The sequence below is a fragment of the Ciconia boyciana genome, chromosome 2 (assembly GCF_034638445.1).
Source record: "Ciconia boyciana chromosome 2, ASM3463844v1, whole genome shotgun sequence".
Taxonomy (NCBI): domain Eukaryota; kingdom Metazoa; phylum Chordata; class Aves; order Ciconiiformes; family Ciconiidae; genus Ciconia; species Ciconia boyciana.
Window position 1 is genome coordinate 168,269,883 of NC_132935.1, and position 21,084 is coordinate 168,290,966.

Genomic DNA, 21,084 nt, shown 5'->3' on the forward strand with positions numbered 1-21,084 from the left:
GCTGCCGCTGAGAGACCGCGGTGTGCTCCGGGCCCGGAAACACACCGCCGGTGCCCTCCATACCGGCCGGGGAGTGCTCCCGGGGTGCTCCGGGCCCGGAAACACACCGCCGGTGCCCTCCATACCGGCCGGGGAGTGCTCCCGGGGTGCTCCGGGCCCGGAAACACACCGCCGGTGCCCTCCATACCGGCCGGGGAGTGCTCCCGGGGTGCTCCGGGCCCGGAAACACACTGCCGGTGCCCTCCATACCGGCTGGACACCTTGGCACCGGCGGGATGCTCCCGCGTTCTGGGAGGTCTCACCCTCTCTCCTCACACCCTGGCCGGTCGCTGCAGCCCGGCCAGCTTACCTTGTGGTGATTTTTCAGATCCCTCTGCTTGCACGAGCGGTGCATTGATGAGTTTGGGTGTTTGTTTAACTTTGTTTAAATGTGCTTTCTCTAGTACTAGTGCAGCTCGTGTCACCTCTGCTTGTTCCTCCGTGGTTCAGCCTCCACTGCCTTCACAGAGGAGCAGGTTGAGGTAGGTAGGTTACTCCTGGTAGCTCTGGGCTGTGGAGGCTGCAGCTCTGATCTGACCCATAACTCCTTTTTAATCTGACACACGTTATGCTGGTGGAGAGGAGTTGGGTAGGTAGGGTGGAAAACCGATTTTTTCCATTCAGTGCATCCTGGCACTCTGCTTGCACTAGGTGGTGGCAAACTGAAATTCGTGATGCCACCCTTTTGTCAACAGATTTCCTCCGATATAGAAAATAGCTTTTTTTTCCTGCTGTGGAAAGAGGCACAGTAGAGACCTGTGTACCCTTTTATATTCCCTCCTCCATCTTAAGAACAGCAGGCAGTGAAGCATCAGACCTTCATAAAGGATGATAGGACAGCTCATCCTCAGGTGTGGCTGCAAGGATGCGTGACCACACTTTTTTTCCCTTCTGTATTTCTGAAGACATTTGAGCCCTTGCTATCGGAGACACAATCCTTGCATTCGTAAGCGGAAATGAAATGAGCAAACACCTCACAGGCTTCAGACACCAGCCCAGGCTGTTTGTTCTCTCATTGGACACCACAGGATGTGCCAGTGAAACCATCCTCCAGCAGCCTGGCTGCACGCATTGTTCCTACAGTGACTAAAGCTTTACACGGAAGAGAAGGAATGGCACCTAGTAAGTAACGTTTTGGGAAAAAAAGTGGCAGACAGGGAAACGGAGCCTTAACTTTCAAGGTCTGAAGAATATCCTCTCTCGACTGCACAGTAAGTACTGGAAATGGCAAGATAGCTCATGTGTAAAGAAGGTGGAGAGTGCTAAGCGTACAGCTAGCTTAGTTGTAATTCCCTATTGCACCTCAGCTAGAAAGGGCAGCTCTTTCAAAAGTCTCTCGACCACGTACTTATCTGAAACAAAAGTGAAAATATCATAATCGGGAGCAATTCTTTAGATGGGTTATGGGGAAATCTATCCATCTGAGCCCCTTGAACTACAGCTTGCTGTGGGACAGGTGCAGAAACATGTTGGTGCAGCTCCAGGTGTCCGAGTTGCAGCACAGGAACAGAAAACCTTTGGGAGCAGAAATTCTTGAAGTCACAACTGCAGCCGTGCCACTCACGTCTCGGAATCTCAGTGAGGAAGTGTAAAAAAGAAGGGAGAGGGGGAGGAATTGGAGAGAGAAGGCAGGCAGGGGTAGGAGGGGAATGAAGGAGGAAGCCGTACCTCAGTCAACGCTACACACACCGATGTTTTGTAAAAGCTCCCAGAAGAAAATAAAATGAATGCAGATGCTGATTTTCCTGACTGCGGAGACTAAGGAAAACGTCTGTATTTCAGTTACATCAAAGATGATGATCTCCGTCTCCCTCCCTTGTAACCACAGTTTTCTGCTGTTAGGGCTAACTCTCTTAGGTAGAATGGAATCTGATCGATCTGGACCTTGAAAGGGGAAGAATACAAACTCAAAGGTTTCATCTGGTGGGAACTGAGAGATATTTGTCACGTGAGAACTGTGAGATTTCAAGGACATGGGGAATGTTGCTCTGGCCCTACACCTAGACACCTCACATCACCTGCCCTTTCTCTTTCCTCCAAATTCAGAGAGTCCCCTCTTATCCTAACCCGAGGTGTCTTTTGAGACTGTAGAGTAACTTGCACCTCTGATTTAGATGATTTAGTGTTCTCAGAGGGAGGAAGATCTGGCTTTAGCTGTTTCCTAAAGAAACAAGACTTACTCAGTCGTACTCCCTGCGTTCCCAAACCTTGCTAATTTTGGACCTGCTGGCCACCTACAGTCAGGTTTGACACACAACACGAATGCTGTGTTGATTCCCTGGAGAGCTGAGCAGGCAGTTTGTGCTCCAGGAACGCATCCTTCCTAGACAGACACCAGAGGCATTCCAGGTGACGGAACATACAGACTGTTACACCAACAACAGCATAACTTTTGGCCACACAAAGAGGAAGACCACCTGTACTTCAAGGCTAGCTGAAGGCTGACAAGGATTTGATAAGCTTGTTTCAGGACACAGTTGAGCGTTGCAGACACCAGAGGAGACAAAGGGAGAGCTTCGAATACGAGGTGATTTGTGAGCTGAAGCTCAGGGTTTGCGTGGAGACCTTGAGTTCAGCAGAGAGATGCAATTGGGGAGTAAATTGGGTACTGACATACGTAAATACCCTACAGTCAGTTTTAGCCCTTGTGTAGCTCCACAGCAGTGGAATAGTTGGATTATCTTCAGTGGCGTTAGAACAGCGCACACCTCGATGAAGCATCTGATCAGGAAAGGCTGAGGGTTTTATACGCAACCTCAAGGCAGAGAAAGAAAACCTTAGAGAAAGATGAAGCAATGGGTAGCACCTGAGCTTGACTGAACAGAGCTGGTAGTACTCAGGTGTCACCAAGGATATTCAGAAACGGACAAAGCTGTGGCAATCCTGCAGGATGCAGGGGGCAGCCTGGGAGGAGAAGAGGTACAGGGGCACAGGTAGAGCCAGCTCAAGAAAATACACAGACGCAGGCAGCACTCATTATGGCTTCAAAAATCAAGTGGTTTAATATATAACAAATCTGCAGCAAGTCTCCACTACTGGGTACATTCAGTTTTATTTATCTTTTTTCATAATCACATCTAGTCCGATGTAATGAGGCATTATGAAGCAATTCTCCCCACATTTCCTCTTTTAAAAAGATTTAGCTTTGACGAAGTACTAATGTTTTGTGAATCCAACCATTCAAAATACAAAACTCCAAAAAAATGACAGGCAAAAAAAATCCGTATATAATTACAAAATACAACAAACTTTAGTAAATAAAATTGAGTACGTTTCCATGATTTGCTCCTATATTCAACTCCAGAAAAGTTGATGATGAAGTTGGGGGCTTCTCCAATTTTCATATTTTTCAAACCAACCTGAAGAAGCAGGAACGTCCACACAAGCAGTAACAGAAACCTGCACCCAGGTGTGGTCGTGCTCCATTTAACTCTGCAGCTTTGCATTTTCTTTTTGAACTCTCCATACCTTCACTCCATCTGTGCACATTTTGGTACTAACTCCATCAATTACTTCCAGCTGCCAGGTTGCAGTTACCTGTTTGCAGGTTGCAGGCAATGCAACAGAGCACCACTACAATGGTCAACCAGATCTGTCCGGTGAACGGCAACCTCTGCGCTACACGACTCTTCAGCGCAGGAGGGTATCACCAAATCATGCAGTTCGCTTTACAGAATGTAACTAGGCAACGCTTGGGCATTTTACTGCCACTTCATCAAATGTTATCAAATACAGAGACAAAAAGCTCTTCATCAAAATCGCAATCCCCATATAAAAGCATCCCTGGCCTTACTGTAGGTTGCAAGTGTTCCCCCTGCCCCTGAACACTCACCCAGAAATAAACACTTGCAAGAAAGGACACTTCCGGAAATACAGAGAATGATAAAAACCACCAAACATCCAGAAATCTAAACTTCACAGACCACTTTGAAAGGCAGCAAAGCGAGTATATTCCATAACAAACTTTAATAAGAACTTTATTTTGCTTTAGAATGTTAAAAAAAACCAAACCAAAAACAAACCAAAAACATTCTTTGCTCAAGCTAATCATTCAAGTGAGAAGTTTCAGTCTAGCTGGAAGATACTGTTCCTGGTCACCTTAATACAGATTCAAGTTCTTCTTAGCAGTGTTAGTTTCGATACTTGCTGGTGGGACATTTATCAGATGGATCAGGTTTGAAGCTCGCTCCCTGAAAACAGCTCACTGCCCTGCTCACCTTCAAACAGCCAGCAGCTGGAGGGCCCCTTTCCAGAACACACATTTTTCTCAGCTGCATGGCTTTTCAGTGGCTAGTCACCAAAATCCCTGAGACAACATCTTCACTCCAAGGAGAGACGGCAATTCAGAAAAGATACAAAAAGTCCAAGAACTGTAACACATCAATTTTGTTACAGCAAGGATACTGCAAGACAACTGTGTGTTACAACAGACCCGCAGTTTCTATGAAGGAAGCTGATACAAAACTTCAATTATGCAGGGCACGGGGAATCTGATTTTCTGATGAGATTCCTTTTTCAAAGCTGCATTTTAGAGTACAGCTGCCATGCAGCTTTCTCCTTCCCTCTTCCTCACCAGGTCTTTGGTTCACATCAAACTCACAACAAGACTTCCTCAGACCTCTGTGGCATTTGAAAATTGATCCAGGAGTGAGAGCGCACCACCCTGCAACCTGCTTCTAGCCACTAAGGACCTGACAGCCACCTGGTAGGCACTTTTGTAAAGGTCAAGATTGAACAATGTTGTTTTCTTTCTACTGTTGGAATTAACTTTACTCAAACCTCCTTTCTCCTGTCTGTAGCAGCACCTTGCCTTCTTGTGACAAGGCAGTTCAGTCTTGTTTTTCAGAGCTGACCAGGAACTGGTCTTTTTGAAACGCACTACCCCTTGGAGCTCCGGCACCATAGCTCTGTCAGGTGCCTAAACCCCTCCTCATCTGGAAATCTCCTCATCTGCTGTTGAAACAAGGTCTGACACGCAGCAGTGCCACACACCGCTTGTGCTCCACTGCACCAGTCCAGCAGACAGCCTTCTGACACCGCAGCACGCGTAGCTAACACTTCACGCACACCACAGGTCGGGTTTATCATTGTTGACAAGCTTTCCCGGGTTGCAGTGCTGGACCATGAGCTCATCTATGCTTTTATTGCCATCTGTTTGCAGGTGTGTATCTGAAAATTGCATCCCTGTGAAGCTGGGTACGACAGTGTCTACAGAGGTGGGCCTGATGCCCTGCTTATTGCTAGAGACCCAGGGTTGAAAGTCAGCCTGCTCATAGCCGTCTTCACTTGAGTGCTGGAGAAGACCTTGGCAAGCAGAATCTGAAAGTGGAAACGTGCGAGGCTCCCAAGGCTGTACATTCTGTGGAGTGAAAAGGAGAGAAGGGAGAAGTTGCTGAAATTAAAAGCCTGGGCTCAAGTACTCAGAGAACTCTATGGTACCCATCTCTTCCCTGTCCGCACCAATCTGCTGAAAGACCAGCAGATTCTATTTAGAAAGCTAGCTCTAAGTTTGCCAGGGTGGCAAAGCAAAGCCAAGTTTTAAGAGCAATGAATGCGCCACGCTATTCACATTTCCAGGATCACCAGTTCAGCTTTCTGTTGGTATTGAGACGACTGCCTTGCCATCTCCACTGACGTTCCTTATTTTTCATAGTTTCTTTATCTAAAAAGGCTTCCAGAACAAATGCTGTGCGCTTGAGCCCAAACCAAGGGCAGATCTGGTATGAAGTGTAAGACTGTGCTTGTAAGACTTCCAAGACCATCCTTAAGGATGAGGGAAAGTTCAGTTCCTCTGGTAATTTCAGAATTTAATCCTTAACAAAGTTAACTCCTTCTGCCAAAAAGGATCCCATGATGTGTGCAACTGCCCAAAACTATCCACTGTCACATAGGTGACTCAGTCCCACCTGCTAGGAGTAATCTCAAACTCTGGGTCAATATTGTTTTAGAATTATTTAAACTATGACATAAAGAAGAGTAATTTATCCCACTCTGAATCCTTTAGCCAGCCCCAGTCTCAGCAGACACACAAGCTGAACTATCTTTTGAGCAGTGTGAAGCTCATGTAGCTTTCAGAAAATTCACGTTATAAACCAATAAAATTATTTTAGAAAAGAACATGCAAGCTGAAGCCAGCTGACATTTGTTACAGTGTAACCTCACCTGTATTGCATCGTCGAGCATTTCCAAGGAAGATCTGGTGTCTTCACTGCAAGACAGCACCTTTCTGGTCCTACTGCGGACAGAGAGGGATTGCAAATCCTTGCAAGTCTCCGAGCTGTGCAAGCCAGTAGAAGGGTGCACGTACAGATCGTTAAGGCAATTAAATCCAGTGAGTGGAGATGCTGGCAGAGGCTGCCCAGCCCATCGGCCGTCTGCTTTGTTGGAGGACCTAAAGCAAAGTAGTATTTGGAGCACAGTCAGTTATGTATAACAAGAAACCCCAATAAAAATAAGATCACTGTACAGTGAAAAATGTAAGCTTTATCCCCTCTGTACAATAAGATGAGATTATATTGCCCAATTAGTGCTTTAATTAGCCCTTTCTCTCCTATCATCTCTTCAAAGAGCACCTCGTGGCTTCTGGGGCAATCACTGTCCATTTCACTCATCCTGCACATGAAGGGAACAATTAAGCATCAAGAGAGAGTAAAACCTTGTGCAAAGAACTAAGACACAACAGAAAAACACACCAACTACTAAAGACAAAACTGCCATAGCTGAAGCTACCTGGAGGTACTCCAACGTTCTTCCCCAGTGTGACTACGCTATTTTGGCCGTTCTCCAGCCGTACGGATTACTAATGATATGACCAGTCAGTCCCTCTCCCCACTCTACTGCTCGACAACTTGTGAAAACATCAGACAATTTCAGCTCTGGTAGAGAGGCAGGGATCTCAAAAATATGAAACTCTCAAAATATGAGAGCAGAGACAAACCTACTGCTGCCCGACTGAGGGAAAGGCAAAGAAGAATTCAACTTTCACCCATGCAAACAGAATGCGTGTACCTCTGGACACAGAACTGATTGTTCTTTGTCCAGGCAACAGGTACAAAGGTAAGGGAGATACAGCAAATTAACCGAAAACGATCTCCTTGGCAGTAAGTTCTGTCAAATTTATTAAGTAAGCCAGAGGACAAATGCTCAGAAGAAGTATGAAGTACAACAGTTAACACAAAGCTCTCAACACAAGAGCCTGAGCTTAGTATGAAGCTAATTTTTAACAGGACTGTGACATGCTGTGTTACTATTCTGCTGATTAGGCCCTATTTTAATCAGTTTTGCTTCTATTATGTAATAGACTTATATTATATGAGCAAAATGACAGGCACCCAAGGATTTCTTCATTTAAAAGGAACTTCTTGAATCAGGATCTCCGTATGATTTAAAATGAAGAACAAATAAAGCCACCTTGTTCTGTGTCTGCTAGCAAGAACAGTACCTGCTTCCTCGCTTATGGGAAGGAGCTGCTGCCCAGGAATCCCAGCGGGCTCGTTCAAGATCTTCATATTTGGAGTGATGACTCAAGTACACCTCATCAGAAGTATCCTCCAACTAGGAAGAGAAGTTTTGTCTGAATACTTAGAGCATGAAATCCTGCCTGCAGGCCAAGCCTTCTGTTCTAAAAATCCAGGTAAGCAATATCTAACCCATTCAAACTGTCTGGGAACCAGCACACACACTTGGTATCACTACCTCATTTTCATACTTTTCATTACGTACTGAACTGGGAACTTGTTCGTCAGCCTGAATTGTCACGAGACAGATGCAGGCTGCTGGATGCACCACAGAAATAGCTATCAGGGCATTAAATCATGCACAATGAAAGGGTTTGTTCTGCCTGCAGCTAGCGGCGGTGACCCACAGCTGACTTTCCCAACAGCTGACATACCACTGCAAGCCTCATCTCTGCTGGCCTTTCACTGGCTTCAGATCCAACTGCAACCCAGAAGAACTGAACAGCATTTCATACAGCGACTTTGCTTACTGGGCTGGCAGAATTTAATAACCGGTAAAGACTGACTCTAGAGCTACTAACGTGCCATTTGCACATTTCTCAGGATGGCTACAGACATTTGAGACAAATTGACAAAACTTTTCTTACCTCAGAGTCCGCCTGACTGCAAGGCTCCAGTTCCTTGAGCTCCACTATCCTCCAGCTGCAAGGGGCAACACAAGCTAGAAGTCACTTCAAGGAGAAACATGTTTGGTACTAACATTTAACTCCAAACAATACTAATCACTTTTTTTTTGGTAATGACATACATTCTTTTTTTATCCATTAGGAATAATTTCCTTATGTCATTTCATAAAGAGGAACAGCTCTCATTCTGCCCAACTAAAGCCATTTCCTCCTGTCACCCACAGGAGAGAGGATCAATAAAGCCTGGTCTGTAGATACCTTGGTACTACAATCTCTTTGTACTGAGGTTTCTCCACTCGAGTGGTGGCTGCCATCGACACTGGGATCACAATGTTGTCGATGTTGTAGGAACATTCCGCTTTTCTTCTTTTTGAGGACTGCTGAAACACAGAATGAAGAGAAAACCCCACACAGAAAATTAAAGTTGGCACAAAAGCATATTTGAATATACCATAGAAGGCAACTTGTCCATAACAGCAAGTGTGGTGTTCTTTCCCCTGTCACTGGGATTCAGTAATATTTTGGACTGAATTGGCATTCCTATATGAAGTGGGATAATACTCGCCTACCTTGGTGGGCGGGATTCCACTTATAATTTTGTATATATTTAGGTCATCTGTGTAGCAAAAAACCAAACAGGCACAGAAAAAGGCTATGATGATGATTCAAGAAGTAAAAACCTGTAATTTCAGTACACTAAAGGAGCTGTACTTGTTTCGCCTTGCAAAATAAGGGCTGAATAGGAGAAAGTAAAAACAAATAAAGCCATGGAAGAACACCGCCTTCCTGAGGCGGAGGATCCTGCTGTCGAGACAACAAATGGGAATATCACAGCATTTGGGCTGGAAGTCAGAGTACTTTCAAACTGGGGAGCAAGGCGCTGGAACCGCGTCCTAGGAACGGTGGGATGAAAAGACCCCTAAATAGTTCTGAGATGCATTTTGATCGGTTTATAAAGAGGTCCATGTACTGTGGTTCCCTGCAGAGCCGGAGATTAGACCTGCAACCCAGAATGGAAGTGTCCCCTTTACTTATAAGGCAAAAAGTCTCCAAGATGCTACAGTTCTTTTATTCCTTCCTCAGACAAACATCCTTTTGTTTCTAGGTAGAGAGGCCAACCACAAATTGAAGTTCTCGGTGGCCACAAGGTTAGCTGTGTAATATTATTTTAAAACCTTAATAGGCATAGGACTGCTTGGAAGCATCCTTGAAAATCTGATTAGGAAGCAGAGACTGTACCTGGAAGAAACGCTTACAAAAGAAGCGGCCAACTCAGAGCTGGACTGTTAAATCTTCTGTGCATCAGAGAGGGAGAGCACTTGCAAAGAAAGCACTAACAACATGGGAGCCATAAAACCAGAAAATGAGTAGCTGATGCAAGTGAAATGGGTGTAAGAGGGACTGCAGGCTCCATGGAGGAGCTCGCTGCCCCTTCTACAAGAGTCAGAGAATCATTTAGTCAGCGAAGATCCACAAGTACTGTGTCAATCTCCACGAGACAGGCCTGAAGGACAAAAAGCTCAAACCTAAAAAAAGCTACTCAAGCGCCTCAGCTCTGGGAAAGGTCTGCTTCTGTCAGACCTAACAATTACCTATAAGCAAAAAGAGGACGGGAACAGCTGTAAGGATAGCAAGTCTGAGCCCCCGTCCTTCAAGGTCTCCTTTGCTCAACATACTTGGAGAACCAGGAGTTACTCAATGCCTTCCCAGAGAAGTGGTTGTTGTGGGATGTATTTTTTAATCCTCCCCTACTTCTAGAAAAAACAGAAAGTGTTTAAGATCATCTCTTGGCTGATGTTCCTGCTTCACAAGGGGAAGTCCATAGCAATTAAGTCTCTACTATTAACTTGTAGCCAAGTAAAACTGTAACATTATGTGTATATAACTATTTGCTTACAAACAGAAAAGGAATCAGTAGAGTACTGTCAGTACTAAATTTGAAGCCAACCCATCTGGCTGGGGAAGTGGTGCTGCCGGCACCTCGCCAGCCAAGCACTGCCTGAGGAAAAATGAAGCAAGTGGCTGTTAGTGTTTAACACCAACATCCAAACTGCATTTCCCAGCAGTCCATTAGCAGTAACGGCCCATCTGAATTCCCAGTGAGTTTACAGCCCCGAGGCAATGCTCGGTAAGAGAGGTATCCTCCAGCTCCTCTCTAAGGCTACTCCCCCTTTTCAGATGCATTTCCCACAGGTTTTGTTTCAACTCACCATTGCTGAGCTGCCAATGAAAGGGATTTGGCTGGAAGAAGGGGCTGGAGAAGTCTCTGGGGACCAGGATGGTGGGTGGTGCAAAGAACTATATTTATGTGCCTGAGGCCTGGAAACAGGAAAGCTGTGACTGGATGTTCCTCCAAGCTGCCTTCTCCCTTCAAACAACGAACCTGTTAATAAAACGTGAACAGAAAAACCGAGGTGAAGTCAGGCTGACTCAGGACTGGTCAGTGATGTTGCATAAGGTCACCAAAGCTGCCCTTGGGAAAACGGAGCGGAACAAACATCGGCATTAGAGAACAACTGTAAAACAGAAGCCTCAAGTGAAGTGTCAGTGCCCTGCAGCACTGAAGGTGCTAGCCCCAAAAGGTTACTTTTGGTGAGCGTTCCCAAAATAAAGTGGAAGGTGAAGTAGGTGTTACAGCCATCAAGAACTGCACTTCTCAATCCAAAATACAGCCACTTAAAAAAGCTTCCTTCACTGTAGGACTGGTCAGGCTGGTCCTATTTCAAACAATCCAATGACAAACCACACTGATTTTAAGACAGATGTACTCTTCTCCTGGAAGTCCTACATAACCTCAGCTTGATATGCTTTTTCTACATCAGTTAGCTTTTGATTCTTTCTCCCATTTGTGACTGGCTTATTCATAGAATTAGAATCACAGAATCGTATAGGTTGGAAAAGATCTTTAAGATCATCGAGTCCAACCGTAAACCTAACACTACCAAGCCCACCACTGCACCATGGCCCTAAGCACCTCATCCCAACGGCTTTTAAATACCTCCAGGGATGGGGACTCCACCACTGCCCTGGGCAGCCTGTTCCAATGCTGGAGAACCCTTTCAGTGAAGTAACATTTCCTAATATCCAGTCTAAACCTCCCCTGGCACAACTTGAGGCCATTTCCTCTCGTCCTATCACTTGTTACTTGGGAGAAGAGACCGACCTCACCTCTCTACACCCTCCTTTCAGGCAGTTGCAGAGAGCGATGAGGTCTCCCCTCAGCCTCCTTTTCTCCAGGCTGAACAACCCCAGGTCCCTCAGCCGCTCCCCATCAGCCTTGTGCTCCAGACCCTTCCCCAGCTCCGTTGCCCTTCTCTGGACACGCTCCAGCCCCTCAATGTCTCTCTTGTGGTGAGGGGCCCAACACTGAACCCAGCATTCGAGGTGCGGCCTCACCAGTGCTGAGTACAGGGACACGATCACTGCCTTGCTCCTGCTGGCCACGCTATTGCTGATACAAGCCAGGATGCCATTGGCTTTCTTGGCCACCTGGGCACACTGCTGGCTCATGTTCAGGTGGCTGTTGACCAACACCCCCAGGTCCTTTTCTGCTGGGCAGCTCTCCAGCCACTCTTCCCCAAGCCTGTAGCGTTGCATGGGGTTGCTATGGCTGAAGTGCAGGACCCGGCACTGAGCCTTGTTGAACCTTGTACGATTGGCCTTGGCCCATGGATCCAGCCTGTCCAGGTCCCTCTGCAGAGCCTTCCTACCCTCCAGCAGATCAACACTCCCGCCCAGCTTGGTGTCATCTGCAAACTTACTGAGGGCACACTTGATCCCTTCATCCAGATCATTGATAAAGATTTTAAACAGAACTGGCCCCAGCACAGAGCCCTGGGGAGCACCACTTGTGACCGGCCGCCAACTGGAGTAAACTCCATTCACCACAGCTCTTTGGGCCCAGCCGTCCAGCCAGTTCTTCACCCAGCGAAGAGTACACCCGTCCAAGCCATGAGCAGCCAGTTTCTCCAGGGGAATGCTGTGGGAAACCGTGTCAAAGGCTTTACTGAAGTCTAGATAGACAACATCCACAGCCTTCCCCTCATCCAGTTGAGCGGGTCACCTTGTCACAGAAGGAGATCAGGTTGGTCAAGCGGGACCTGCCTTTCCTGAACCCATGCTGGCTGGGCTTGATCCCTTGGTTATCCTCTACATGCCGTGTGATGGCACTCAGGATGATCTGCTCCATCAGCTTCCCCGGTACCGAGGTCAGGCTGACAGCCCTGTAGTTCCCCGGATCCTCCTTCCAGCCCTTCTTGTAGGTGGGTGTCACATTTGCTAATCTCCAGTCAGCTGGGACCTCCCCAGTTAGCCAGGACTGCTGGTAAATGATGGAAAGGGGCTTGGTGAGCACTTCTGCCAGTTCCTTCAGTACTCTCGGGTGGATTCCATGCTGAATACCACAAGTGGAGCAATCTTCCAAACCTATTGTGCCAAATTACTCCACTATTCAAATCCTTCCTAAAGATCTAGCTCTGTGAGGCTCTTAGAGAGTTAAAAATATATGAAAATCATCCATTAAAACATACTCTTCACAGTAGGTGTCTACACCCCCCTCCATACATGCTGCCCATAAATAATAATAGGTTTTGTGTAGTCTTGTGGCTAAATATTTGAAAAAAGGAAGGAGGTATAGAAAGATAAATCAGTTAAAAGTCAAACAGCTGCTCACCAGTTGATAGAATCTATACTGGTGCGTTATTCAAGCATCGTCTAGCAGGTTCCTCACATTTATTCAACGCTAACTACCTGCCTGTGCTACCCTCATTACATCCTGAGCTGATTATTGGAAGGATGATACCTCTCCAGAACACCTCGCCTAGAAAACAACATCCATCCCCATTCAGAGCTACATAACAGAGCTACATTCAGAGCTCAGGCTGATTAAACATCATTAAATCAAGTTGTAGCTCAGATCATTAGGGCCAAAACCACACAACCAGAGGCTGCCGATGTGCTTTCAGCATGGAAGTTGTTTTGTTTGGGTCTTTTTTCCACTTCTTTGTTTGTTGTTGGTTTGGTTGGGTTTTTTGGTGTGTGTGTGTTGGTTTATGTTGGGTTTTTTGTTTTGTTTTGTTTGTTTGTTTTAAATACTGTCTGGTTTGTTCACGATAGTTTCCATCGGCAACCACAGAACATAAAAAGTATTCCAGATGCAGCAACTGTGTCCCATAAGAATGTCAGGGATATAGCCAGCTTGTAGCCTGCTCATTATGTTACTTTCAAAAAGTGATTTGGCCAACAACATGCCTTTTAAAAGAAAGCCAAACGGAACACCTAGTTCACTGAAAAACTAGGATGGGTTAGCTGGGTTTCCCTCTTCCCGTCTTGAAACTGGTTTGAGTCTTCTGTCACTCACTTTAACCTGCTGCAGACCATTTTACAATCATCAACTCTGATAGGCTGATGAAAAAAATTAGGCCTTCCAAAACAGTAAGAGCAGCATGGAACTGGAACAGCAATTGCTGTCACTGCACAAAAAAACCACTAGAATTTTGCCAGGCAGATACTGATCTACTCTGATTTCAAATAAAGGTACATAAAAGCTTCTTTTTGATTGCTTGTTCCCTTGAAAGAAATACAGAGAATGGCAATATTTATGTATTTTTAATAACTTGGCTGAGGCAAGTACTTCTGCGTCCCTCTACAGGGGTCAGAACTTCTGTAGTTTGCAAGACGCTGGACTCGGTCACTTCGACATTACTATAGAACAGAGTTCAAATTATCTTCCACTGGAAGAAAGCGAGCTACTTCCTCCACTCTACCTTGACTGGTTGCCCTCAGGTATGGGTTAAAAGCCCACATTTAATTTTTTAACTTAATCTCAAACTCCATTTTGCTTAACTTACGGGAGGCAAGCAGGAGCGAAGAGCGTAGCTTTGGGAACACGCTGTTAGTTGGATCTTGTTTCTTTCCAAAATGGGACATCTTCAGAGTCTTGAGTTCATGGCTCAGTAGTCTATCCAATCCGTCCTCTCTTAATAAGGTTTCAAAGTGCAAGTGGAGAGGGTTGCCTGAAAGCAGAAAACACAACCTATTTTGGTAAGCGCAAATGTTCCTCTTTTCACATACACAGCGCTGCATACACATCCTCAGCAATTCACGTCTGTCAGCGTGAGTATGAAGTGACACAGCTAACTCAAGCAAGCGTGGCTGAGTTAGGCTCTCTGGCCTAGCAGTTAGGCAAGCAGGCTCTCTGGCGCCACGCATGCTGTGACACAGTGAACAGGATGAGAATGTCCCCAGAACAGCAGCCTCTGCACCGGCCCTCTGCTAGCTGAGCCAGAACCCGAGACCTTGCCATTGAGCTTCCTCAGCCTAACGCTACGCTAACCTGAATCGTAGCCAGCTATATATTACTTGGCACTTGTTTGTATCATTATTTAATGAGCAGAGGTGAGCTTATATGTGGTTTGTTTGGTTTTTTTTAATGATAAAAATAGTTTTGGAGAGATGCTCTCATAGTTGCACAGTAGAAAAAGTATTTTCCTCACTGTCCCTTAACCTACTCAATAACTCCTTAGTGCACATTCTTGCTCTGCCATGGTTAAAGGTGCTAGCAGTGCTGCAGCCACTATCATCCTTCAGTTATTTAAACAGAAACTAAATGTTAAGGTTTGACAGAGCATAGTTCATAGAGCAACCACAGAGCGCATCTAGAAGGCCGCAGGTGGTTAAATTACGAGTGCTTAGACTCAAACAGTGATTTCACACTCAAAATCAGTGCTAGAGGTCTACAAAACAACTGCCACACAGCCTGTCAAAATCAGTGTTGGATTTTGAGTCTTTCCAGCAGCCCTCCAGGGCAGGGGTGTAACAGGAACTTACAACAGTAGTTCTGCAAGCCTCCAGAATTAGAACATTCCTTGCAGATGACAGAGAGCTGATCCTAAAGAAGTGATCTAAGCTTACATTAAACGAGAGATGGCAACTGCCTCAGATGCAGACCAAGGCACAACATGGTTTCCTAGGCTCAGAAATCTCCACGGACTGCGTCCTGGGACTGAAGACTTGTGTCTGGTTAGCACACAGAACATCACCGGACATTTTTCGTTATCCTCTAAAAATAAGCTTACAACTCTGTTAGCATATTTGTAACCTCCTTTGATGCAAGGAGGAAGAGCACAGAGGGCAGTGGCACAGTAAGGGATCCTCCTTCACTTCATAACCTGTGAGCTACTCACCATGAGATAAAGAGAGTATGGGGTGGAAGCCAGAGTCCAGGAGGGCTATGCGCTCTTCTAGGGACATGGTAGCAGGGTCTATTGTCTGGACAGAGGCTTTGCAGCTACACAAGATGCAAGAGTGGGGCCATTCACAGCTGCACTTCATGGTGAGAGGTTTCAGCGGCTAGCAGAAGAAAGGAGATCCAACATTTAAAGAGGGAAACATGTTTCAGATTTAAGTAAAATTGAAGTTCACGTCCAGTATCTCCAGTCTGCTTTCTACCGGTACACTAGTTTCTGTTCAACAAAAAGCAAAGCCAGGCAAGTTTTTAAAAACTGGGGGGGGGAACCAAACCTCAAAACCATAAGCAAGCAGCAGATTTGCAGGATGAAGAAATAAAGTCAAGAGCCAGGACCAATGTTAAAAGAGTGGGCAAGAGTACTACCACAGGCTGTTTCTCCTTCTGACCACGGACGAACTACCTTCTCAAAATAATTCAGTGTATTAAGGGATGCATTTTGTGTGATTCTTTACTACTATTTCCAAGCCAACAGAGCTGCTCCTCTGTGACTCCACTGAAGCCATAATACTTAATCAGTTTCCTTTTAAAAATTCAAACACCTCTGTGCCTTTTCCCATCCTGGTCTTCCTCATCTTCCTTAAAGGCTTTTCGCAGCTCTGATGCGCCCAAAAATCTTGATCAAAAACTGTTAGGCGAGCAGTCCACCACCAGCAGCATCCATCGTTCTGACCAATATTGTCTCATTTTCCACTCTTCCTCGCTTGCCTGTTGGAAGCGTAAGCTGCAACCCTGACAGCCCTGATGTCTTTGTTCAAGCGTTTTCCCCCTCACTGTCGCTGAGACACACCTGATGCCCCTTCCCCATCAATGTATCCAGTTCCGTAGTATCAGTCAAACCAGAAGAGGGAGCATTAATAATGCTTTTACCTATAGCCTAAGCAGACTGACTTAAATCATACTGGCTTTGTGCTCCGGCAAAACAAAAGATCAGACCGGGAAAAGTAACGCAACTTTTAATCTTTCTGTCTTAAATCTGCAGCTTGTTAAATATCTGTTACTTGTAAATCAATATTTGAGGAAAAGGCTCCAAACAAGCAAACAAGATATGAGCAGTGTAACAAACCACCACTTGTCAACTGACGGATGTTACCACTACCACACGTGTTCTTTGTTTGTCAGAATATATTAAACATCTTTTAATCATCAGGTAACTCAGAGCTAGGTGTCCAAGGAATGCTTATTTCATCAGACTTGGTAGCTCAGCCTTCAAATAACCATAACCCCGTTACACTCAATCGCACATCAGCTTGCCAAGTCTTAACTAAGGTTACGTATTTCCTTAACTAAGGTTACGTATTTCTGGGGTTTTATTTTTGGGTAGGTGTGGGGTTTTGTGTTGTGGTTTGGGGTTGTTTTTTTGGGGGGCGGCGGTGGTTTATTTTTCCGTGGACAATTCCAAGGTAATCAACTCCAAAAGGCAGCTGGCAGAAGGTTGTCGCCCACGCTAGAGTCAGGTACACTCTGGTCAGTGTTACTCAGAAAAATCAGCTGCCTGATTTTTAGGAACAGAAATTTAGAATCAGTTTCTAAACCGCAGTTAAATAGAGAACTCGTGACTTTTCTGACATATCTGGGAATTTCTGCTAAAATTCTACATCAATTTTAGAAAAGCGCTCAGAAAAAGCTGTACTAAAACCAGAGTCCAACATTATGATAGTTTTTGCTAAAAATAAATAAACCCACACACTCTAAATAAAAACACAGCATAGTTTAGTAACCACGTGACAAAACTTTCACTTACCTTCCTGCTGAAGTGAGACACAGAGGTAGCTCGGACAAGCTTGCGCTTCTTGTATGTGCAAACCGGGCGGATTCTAGCAGCGATGCAGGTATTGTCTGACGCAGCAACAAGTGGGTTCTCCTTGCCAAATCTCTCTTCAGCATTCACACTGATCAGAGAACTGCTGCTGGAGGAGCCAGGATGCAAGCTGTAACCAAATGCAAAGCAACTCATGCAGAGCAAGAGCAGCAAGTTGTAATTCTGTATTTATGATTGTGGCTGCGACGCCCAAAGACTCCTTAGTATTTATGTCAGCAGCTAGTGCTTACCAGGTTTGTTCTCATCACATTTTTATAGTCTTTGCTACATTCTCTCTCAAGGGATATGTAGATTTCTGAATATTTCGTTCTCAACACAGAAATGGACACTGAAGGGTCTTAACAGCTGTAATTTCATCAGTTAAAGACAGAAAGTCTTAAAGCCAAACGCAGCCACGAATAACATGCGTTCTTTCTCCAGCAAAGAACTTCAGTCAGCAGCTCAATTTATCATCTGATAATAAAGTCATTTACTTCCCATAAAAAAGATAGCCATTAAACCTAAAAACATTGGCAAACATTCTTTCCATTTCTCTCTCTTCACCGTGGAGTTATGGTTAAATCTAAGGTCATATTTCAGTAAGCAGATACAGTTTATTGCCTTGCAGTATATTCTTCTTCTGGAACCATCTGTAAAACAGTGCCTTCGTAAAAGATCTTTTTTGTAATTGGTCACACGTTCATTTTATCCTTTAAAAACTTAATTTATCTGTTACTTTTGCTGGTCCCAATCAAGCGTGGTAATTTTTTCCTTGGTTTGCGTAGCAAACATTCTAGTAAAATTAGAAGTTTAAAATCTGTATTTTTGTCACGTGAACCAAAAAGGTTCTAGCTGGATATTCCAACTCCATGCTGCACTGTGGGACTGCCTGGCAGAAAATGATGTCACCAGACATTGAGCCAAGGTACCGGTTGGTGACAAGTCTTTAGAACTAGAAAAAACCCAAGCCTCCCTGTCCCTGCTGTTCTTCGTGAAGTGAAGAGGTGCCGATTTACATCCACGTTAGATCATTCTACACTGTTGTCCACTTGTTTTCAGTTCATAATTATAAGCCAAATCCTATTCAGCTATAAACATATATACATGAGGAAACACATCTGCAGGAAAAGATGTGCTTAGAGACACCCAAATTTCCCCAGTCACCTCTTAACTGCACAAACCAGGAAGATAATAAAATTTTATGGACAACAGTAAGAGGCAAAATGCAAGCAAGAAAGTAATCCAGCGACGTTCCATAAGTAAAACCAAACGAGCTCTATATAGCAGGGTGTGATGAACCTCTGGAGCCTACAGCAGATCTTCACGAGTATTCTTTCCCAATGGCCTCATGCCTCCCGTTGCCCTACACAGAAAACACAGGTTTGCAGCAAAACTGGTGTATGTATTTTGGACCCAGACAATTCCAAGCCACAGTCACTTCCACAATAAGAAATCTTGGGTAGCGGGACGAGGAGTTGCTGTAATGAGGTGTCACTGCCCGAACCCGAAAGAACTTACTGCCTGCGTGATGCAAGCAGGCCATCTCACCTAAAAGGCGACCTTTTAAGATGATGTTTTAACAGCCAGAAGGATTTCTCTCGGCCTCTGAAACCAGGCCACCACTCTACAGCTCATCGCCACCGTCACGCCAGGTAAGTGGAACGACAAGGAAAGGAGAAGATTCATGGCCAGAACCACAGTTACCGGGTTCACCTCCATCCAAAACCTGTGCTCACTCATGTGTTTGCATCTGCCCTATTGTTATTTGTCACACAAAGAAAACTAACTTCTAATGCTAAGCTTTTGATTGTAGAGCATTCCACACCAGAATAGCATGGAAAAAGTTACAGACATGGGTAACTTAATTTGCAATTTCTCAATACATCTACTTATTCTCACAAAATAGCCTTAGATCCCCACTGTGAAGTTTTAGTTTGGAGTATACCCAATGATCCTATAAAAGCTAGGGATAACCAGACTAGGAAAATCTAAGATATATTTTCAGTTTATCACACAGACGACTCAGGGGTGTAAGTATCTCAGGGGGGTGCAAGTGTCTCAGCAGCATTTTGAAAGCTTAACTCTAGAGAGCACTTTTAAACTTGCATTTAAGGTGTCCCAGAACTTTCGTCAAAGCCTCCAAGAGCTCTGTGAATAGGAAAGTTTGAGAAATTTCTATTACTTTGTGTGTTAAACAGGAGGTTCAACATATCAAAGTTAAATACAGAGGAATTCTAGGGCTCTTCTCTTCTGACTGCTGAATAAAGCTCTATATTAAGAAGCTTTAAAAATATATGGCCCAGCTTGTGAAAATCCATGTTTTCAAATCTACACAAGATACAGTTTTCCTTCCAAAAGAGGAGAAGCTTCAAAAGCCATTACGAGACCAACAGAAACAAAACAAGCAAGTTACTTCAGGCAGTGTTTCCAACATAAGCAGAGGATAATTTAACTAAAAAAAAAAATCTGGAGAGACAAAATATTTAAATTTTGGGATCACGTTGCATATATCTACTCATTTAGGAGTGATCAAAGACAGATCATACTACACTGCACAGGGACTCTCCACAGGAACTTATTTTTACGAGTTCCAAAATGGAAATCCTGATTCTGAGTATACACTCAAAACCCTTCGGTCTCTTCCCCAACAAGGTCCAAATGAACTCCTAGTATCCAACACAAATTCCAGTTTGGGTACTTATAGTTTCATGCTTATCTTAGGATGTGAGGTGGATACGGCCAAAGTTCTCAATGATTTTTCCGGAGTCTGCCTATTAGGGAACTGCCTCCCAACGCAAGCACCCAGCCAGTTCTACAGGAGAGTAAACCACACTGAGAAGAGTCTCAAAAGCATTTAGGCACCAGAAGAAAACAGAACATTTTGTTAATATCTTAAGTCTCTTCAAGTTAAAGAGTTGAAGAGTTGCCAGTTCTGTAACTTGAAGAGACGGTGCTTAAGATATTAATGAGAACACCGTGTAACACTGTATTTGCAAGAACAGGCTACAGTGATGCACAGTAACAAGTTTGAATTAACACCACCAAACCCGACCAAAAGAGCGAGGCCCACATGTTACGTAGCAGAAGATGACGGGTCCAAGTACTATGGTAAAACAGAAGGGAAACACGTATGTGGATCAGTGCCACCTCTTCCCCTCCCCATCAGCCTAAGCCAGACCCAAAAAGTGATCACTGCAACTCAGCAGTGCATTCACAACACTAACATTCGCCATTGATCCTCCCCCTGGTCCTGGCAATTATCCTGCTCGTCTCTGGCCCCTGGTTTCACACCACAGTGGTGATTCTTTCAAGCAGAGCAAGCGAAGCCACAGGTTGTTCAACCTGTTTGCAGCACAGCAATCGACCATCGCTCTCTACAAAATCAGAACTTCACCAGCTCCAGCAGGTCAATTTAGAGATTCACATTCTTTCTAATAAAACTATTAATAGCAGCCTGCCCTACGAGCAGATGTGCATTCCTGATACAGGAATATGGAGGTGCTCCTCCCGGGGGGCAAGGTCAAGCTTCCTCTCCTTTTTCCTCTTCAGAGCTTTCACGGAATTAGCTGTTTGTTAATCAGAGTCAGGCACTGGAGGCCTGGACAGAGCTGCATTACATAAAAAATAGCGACTGCCTGGTATCCCTGGCATCCCAACTCTTCAGCCTTTTGGTTTTTCACATGCAGAAACATGCACTACCAATTCAGTTTGTTTTATCAAAATTGCTAACTCGTATAATAAAATAGACAATGCCTTACTTGCCATTAAGATTAATTGCAAGGGGAACAAGCATAAAATTTCATGGAATACAGAAGCAGAAAGTAGTATTTCAGCTGGGTTTAAGATCACTATACA

The 21,084-nt window shown here is 44.8% G+C and overlaps 1 protein-coding gene and 1 long non-coding RNA gene across 8 annotated transcripts in view; one reads left to right on the forward strand and one right to left on the reverse strand.

Annotated features, from left to right (window-relative positions):
• The first annotated feature begins 32 nt into the window (after nucleotides 1-32).
• On the forward strand, nucleotides 33-5,339 carry LOC140648628 (uncharacterized). Its single transcript, XR_012041296.1, has 3 exons — nucleotides 33-521; nucleotides 4,616-5,113; nucleotides 5,201-5,339. It is a non-coding gene; the product is annotated as an uncharacterized lncRNA (long non-coding RNA).
• Nucleotides 5,059-21,084, reverse strand: part of LOC140648627 (KAT8 regulatory NSL complex subunit 1-like) — a 40,498-nt gene continuing 24,472 nt past the window's right edge. For 5 of the 7 annotated variants that reach the window (XM_072854936.1, XM_072854939.1, XM_072854937.1 and 2 more), the window contains 9 exons: nucleotides 17,173-17,359; nucleotides 15,367-15,532; nucleotides 14,032-14,196; nucleotides 10,393-10,565; nucleotides 8,441-8,562; nucleotides 8,144-8,198; nucleotides 7,481-7,593; nucleotides 6,202-6,430; nucleotides 5,059-5,398 (listed from right to left, as the gene is read on the reverse strand). In XM_072854936.1, the coding sequence (XP_072711037.1) occupies nucleotides 5,099-5,398; nucleotides 6,202-6,430; nucleotides 7,481-7,593; nucleotides 8,144-8,198; nucleotides 8,441-8,562; nucleotides 10,393-10,565; nucleotides 14,032-14,196; nucleotides 15,367-15,532; nucleotides 17,173-17,359 (1,510 nt within the window). In that variant the 3' untranslated portion in view covers nucleotides 5,059-5,098. The remainder of the gene's footprint in view (nucleotides 5,399-6,201; nucleotides 6,431-7,480; nucleotides 7,594-8,143; nucleotides 8,199-8,440; nucleotides 8,563-10,392; nucleotides 10,566-14,031; nucleotides 14,197-15,366; nucleotides 15,533-17,172; nucleotides 17,360-21,084) is intronic. The other 2 variants (XM_072854935.1, XM_072854934.1) reach the window with 2 other exon arrangements.